Source organism: Mus caroli, chromosome 15 (assembly GCF_900094665.2).
Source record: "Mus caroli chromosome 15, CAROLI_EIJ_v1.1, whole genome shotgun sequence".
NCBI classification, from domain to species: Eukaryota; Metazoa; Chordata; class Mammalia; order Rodentia; family Muridae; genus Mus; species Mus caroli.
Window position 1 is genome coordinate 79,861,578 of NC_034584.1, and position 5,200 is coordinate 79,866,777.

A 5,200-nucleotide genomic window follows, 5' to 3' on the forward strand; every position below is an offset into this window, starting at 1 on the left:
CTCACTCTGTAGACCAGGCTGGCCTCGAACTCAGAAATCCGCCTGCCTCTGCCTCCCGAGTGCTGGGATTAAAGGCGTGCGCCACCACGCCCGGCTGGACAAGTGTCTCTTTTAAGTCCCTTCTGACCCTCAGTGGAGGGTACCTTGAATATAGCCATGTTCAAAGATGTTCTAGATACCTGTGGGACTGGGTGGAGTGGACTAGGATGGAGGCATCATTGCTGAGGAACTTGAAACTCATCCAAGGTCATGTGGGGGCTGCAAGTGCCTTGATTCCTGCCCATGCTGGAGCCCTTCTCAAGAACAGAGCCCACCCAGGCCCCCTGGCTTCCCTTTCAACTACAGTGGTCAGTGTTGAAGACCTCCATGTCTTCACCAGGGTGGTCAGCAGCACTCCTGTGAGACGCTCATCAGGGGCTACTCCACAAGGCCTGCCCGGCAGTATGAGGACCCCTTTGAGCACAAGACGGATGTCAGTGTTGCCCACACCTGCCAGTCGGCGTCTCTCCAGCCTTCCATTAATGGCACCTCAGTCCATGCCCAGGCCTCTGGTGTCCCCACTGTGTCTGCCTGCCCGGCGACTCTCTTCTGAGCCCAGGAGAAGATCTACAGTCAGGTAAAAATGAGCTTGTCTTGAGTGTTCCCCAGACTTCAGGGGTCTCCCTGTGCTTGGAAGGTACAGGCAGCAAAATAGGAGAAATAGGAAAAGAAGATCTGTGGAGCAAAAGGCTCAGAGTGCAAATAGGCGGTGTGTGTGTGTGTGTGTGTGTGTGTAGGGTGAGGCTGTGTTGTGTCATGTGTATGTTGTGTGTGTGTATGTTTTAAGTATAATACAGAAGGAACTCAGGTTGTTCTGAACCCCATAAGCCATGAGAAGCCGGTATTCTGTTCTATTTTGTGGAAATGGTTCCCGCTCAGTTTCCACAGTTCATTCAGCTTTGAGCCATCAGGTGCTCAAGGGACATGCTAGGTGTCGAGAGGTCATTGCTAGAGGGAAGCACGCCGTAGTACAGGTGCCTGTTAGTGTAGGCATGCTGTAGTGTGGAAGGCCATGCATGATGGGGGTTCCAACCTGGCCTCCTGAGGGAGCAGTGGGGAGGGGAGGGACACTCAGGCAGGCAGGCACTTGGCTCACCTAGGCCTGGAGGGGCTTGCCACAGTGTGTGTGTGCAGAGGTGGAGCTGATGCTGAGTGACTTAGTAACTGTAAAGAAAAGGGCAGACATGGACACAAGGTGAAGCTAGACTGATGAATCAGCGAGGTGAAGGGGGCCTTGGAAATGTTTGGTTCTCTTGCACAGACGGCAGGGTCTGACAGGTGAGGTTATCCTCATAGCTCGGCCACTTGTGGCCAGCTACGGCGGCAGAAGCTGCTTTCACACCATCGCTGCTGATCGGGTGGAAAGAGCGAGCGTATACGTTTTCCTCCTCCTTTTTCCCCCAGAGCGGAGCTGACACAGGAGAGCAGCGGCAGTGGCAGTGGTGGGCAGGCCCAGGGCCTGTCCTCAGATGAGAGCTCTTCCCCTCCATCCTCCGTGCCTCAAGCACTTAACTTTTCTCCAGAGAAGAGTGACTCTCCTCCTCCCCAAGGCGCCTCCACAGGAGCAGCTCAGGGTGAAGCAGAGCCTCCTGAAGACACGCCGCCCAGTGAGGTGCATGGAGGTGGTTGCAGCCACAAGCCATCTGAGGTGCGTGGAGAGTCACGAACAGGGGACTCACCTTGGGCTGGGGCCCATGCTTCCAGCAGACGCAGAGGTGCGAAAATGCTTAGCAAAGGAGTTGGTCAGGGGTTAGAGGACAGGAGTAGGCGCAGGCTGAAGCTCTATACTAGCTGTGGGTAGGGGGACAGTGCCCAAAGGGGAACTTACTCCCATTGAGGGCCCACTCCAGCCTTTCCCTTGGGCTCAGGCCGTGAACCTCCGGTCATGCGCAAAGCCTGGCTTCCCAGGGTGGTTGCTTGGCACCAACTTTCCCTCTCTGCCCTGCTTAGGGTCTTCTCCTGGACCTCAAGCTGGACCAGCTCACCATCACTCCTGAAGCAGGAGGCAGAGACCTGGCCGACTGCCCTCTCATCGACTTCAGCAACACCCCTGAGTCGAACACGGCCTTGGGACCTAGCAGCTGGCCCCTGATTGACCTCATAATGAACACTCCAGACATGGGTAGAAATGATGTGGGGAAGCCTGCAAAGGCTGAGCTGGGCCAGGTGAGCAGCAGCAGGGGATCGTGCTGACTTCAGCCCAGGGCACTGGCAGGGCTGGGCGCTGCATGGTTCCCTTGGGCTCACAGGGTCTGTCTCAGACTCATGCTTGGCTTCTCCATGGTCACCCATTGCCGTCAGGTATCTGGCTGGACCTGGAGGAACTCTAGGGCAGTCATTCCCAACACCTCTCCTGCCTGCCCGCCCTGTCAGGAAGTCAGTGTTGATGGGTTTGAGGTTTCTCTCCTAAGAGTGTTAGGCATGATTGATGACTGAGTCTCCTTGCCACACTGCTGCTGTTTTCTGTCCCTGGGCCCCAGGTGGCATTGGCTCAGTCACTGCAGCTTCTTGTGTGGAGGCACAGACAGCTGTGTTCACCTTGATCTCCATTCTCTTCCAGCTAATCGACCTGGGCTCCCCACTGATCCAGCTGAGCCCTGAGGCTGACAAAGAGAACGTCGACTCACCGCTTCTCAAGTTCTGAGCAGCACACAGCCCTCTGTTGTTGATTCTGTTTCCTTCTGATGTGGCCTTAGACCTGGAGAAACAAGTTTTAGAAGGAATTGTATTTGACAGGGGGAAGCCCTTTATACTGCTTGTGTCTGAGTGGTGGGGTCCCCACTACGAACCTAAGCCTCCCACCTCTGTGGCTGCCCTGATCCCTGCCTTTCATCAGGCTGAAACACAGCTCTCTAGAAAATTTGTTTTGATTCTTTTGTATGTAAAATAGCAAATAACTGTAAACTTAAATTTGTTTGAAAATTAAATATTCTAGATTTAAATTAAATTATAAAGTGTATTAAAGCATGCTTGGAGTTTCCACTTGACATTTGGACGTGTAGAGCGGTTTTCATTCTCTAGATGCTGCAGAAGACTTTCATTATCCAATCTTAGTTTTATATAATGTAGGGGGATAAAATTGGTATAAATATCAGTCTCCAGCCCACCCCAGGTACACCCAGCCTGTCTTCTGGGCCTGTATAACCTGCATTGCTTATTCTGATGCGATAGGACCACAGCTTTCACAGGCTGCTCTGGGCAGCTGGAGTGCAGAGAGTAAAGGGAATTGGGATATGAGGGAGGGTCTGCTTCAGTCTGAGAGTTGGGCTAAGCCTGCAGCTCTCATCCCTAGGGCACTTCTGGGAGCACAACAGCCAGGTGATGTGGGACACGGGGAAAGTCACTGGGAAGTTAGTACCATGCTTGAAGCCTCATCTGTTAAGACTAGCTGCCTGGAAGCCACTGACCTATGGATGACTGCAGAAAGCACTGTGTGGACCCCATTCGTGTCCCTACTTCAATCTGAGGCCACCCATTGTCAGCTGAGACAGAGACCTGCCTGGGTTTCTCATTCTCTGGTTAATGAGGTGAACCCAAAGCTGCCAGCTGGAGTGCGGTCCTAGCCACAGCATTGGCAAAGTGAGGTAGGACACAGACCTTATAAAAGGTCTGCCAAGATGCCAAGGACCCTGGAGGGATGGCAGCAGATTCTTCCCCAGTGGGCAGTAAACAATGGAATCCTGAACATTAGCACTGTAAATGGCCCTCACCTTCCCTGACCCACTCACGCCTATCACACAGGGGAAAAAGGAAATGTGGAATTGAACTCATTTAAGAAAGTTGGGGGGGGGGGCTGGTGAGATGGCTCAGTGGGTAAGAGCACCCGACTGCTCTTCCGAAGGTCCAGAGTTCAACTCCCAGCAACCACATGGTGACTCGCAACCATCCGTAACGAGTTCTGGCGCCCTCTTCTGGACTGTCTGAAGGCAGCTACAGTGTACTTACATATAATCAATAAATAAATCTTTAAAAAAAAAAAAAGAAAGTTGGGTTTGCAGTAGGGGCTGGGCTACATTTCCCTTAGGGTACTGTTGGGTAAGGGGTTGCTGCATCCTTCCTTGGTGTGTTTGGTGGGAAGAGGACATTAACCTATGAATAACTAACTAGGCTACCTTGGTGATATCCACTCCGTGTCTGTACTTAGCCCTGGCTCAGCCCACACCTTGTCCTCATGCGGCCGTACTCTGCTCTGTCCACCAGGGCATCTGGTGTTTGGCAGCATCCGATGCAGTCCCTCTGCTTTCCCCTCTGAAGATGCTCAAAGGTGGCTTTCCCCTACGTTCTTCTTCACAGCTCCTCGGCTGGTTGTTCAGAAGGGTCAGCTTTGGGACACACTAGAGACTTGAGCTGAGGGGCTGGCATGAAGTATACTGATGTAGGCTGATGACCAAAGCCCCACCCTCGGAGATTGGCGGAGGCTTGCTTCCCTGTAATTTCTTACCATTGTATGGGGACAGTGTTCCTGAAGCCCACACACCATTTGGGTTGGTGCCACACAGCACTTTCCCATGCTGCCTTTACCACAGCCGTCCATGGTGTATCACACTACAGACTTTGGGAGTTAAAGGGAAGCAACAAACACCTTGTGCACGAAAAAAGAAACGCCCCAGTTTGCTCTCTAGTGTAAGAAAATACTGACCAACAGCAGTGCAGGGAGGAAAGGGTTTATTTATGTGGTTTGCACATCCGAGAATCACAGACCAACCTGAAGGAAAGTTAGAGACAGAATTTTGACAGGAACTGAAGCAGAGGCCGTGGAGGAAAGCTGCTTACTGGCTTGTTCCGCATGTCTTGATTGGTTTGCAACCAAAGATCACCTGCACTGGTGTGGCTCTCACATCAATCAACAAATCCCACAGACTTGTCTAAGGGCCAGTCTAACGGAAGCATTTTCTCAATTGATCTCCCCCCACCCCTAGCTTGTGTAGAGTAGACAAAAATTCTAACATGGGTTTGTCTGGTTTCTGCTACTTTGTGGTTGGCCCTATCATAGGTTCTGGTAGGAAAAGTGAGATTTGCTATACTAAATACCCACACCTAAGAAGGGAGGTCCTGGTCCTCAAGGCTAGAACACTCCACAGACACGACCCCCTGCTCTCGCGCTCTCTCTGTCTCTCTGTCTCTGTCTCTGTCTCTGTCTCTGTCTCTCTCTCTCTCTCTC

The 5,200-nt window shown here is 52.3% G+C and overlaps 1 protein-coding gene across 1 annotated transcript in view; it reads left to right on the forward strand.

The window, feature by feature from the left end:
• Gtse1 (G2 and S-phase expressed 1) overlaps positions 1-3,026 on the forward strand; it is a 17,975-nt gene extending 14,949 nt beyond the window's left edge. Inside the window, exons 9-12 of the mRNA XM_021183470.2 lie at positions 380-616; positions 1,444-1,687; positions 1,990-2,205; positions 2,600-3,026. Coding sequence (XP_021039129.1) covers positions 380-616; positions 1,444-1,687; positions 1,990-2,205; positions 2,600-2,683 — 781 coding nt within the window. The 3' untranslated portion in view covers positions 2,684-3,026. The remainder of the gene's footprint in view (positions 1-379; positions 617-1,443; positions 1,688-1,989; positions 2,206-2,599) is intronic.
• The last annotated feature ends 2,174 nt before the right edge of the window (positions 3,027-5,200 follow it).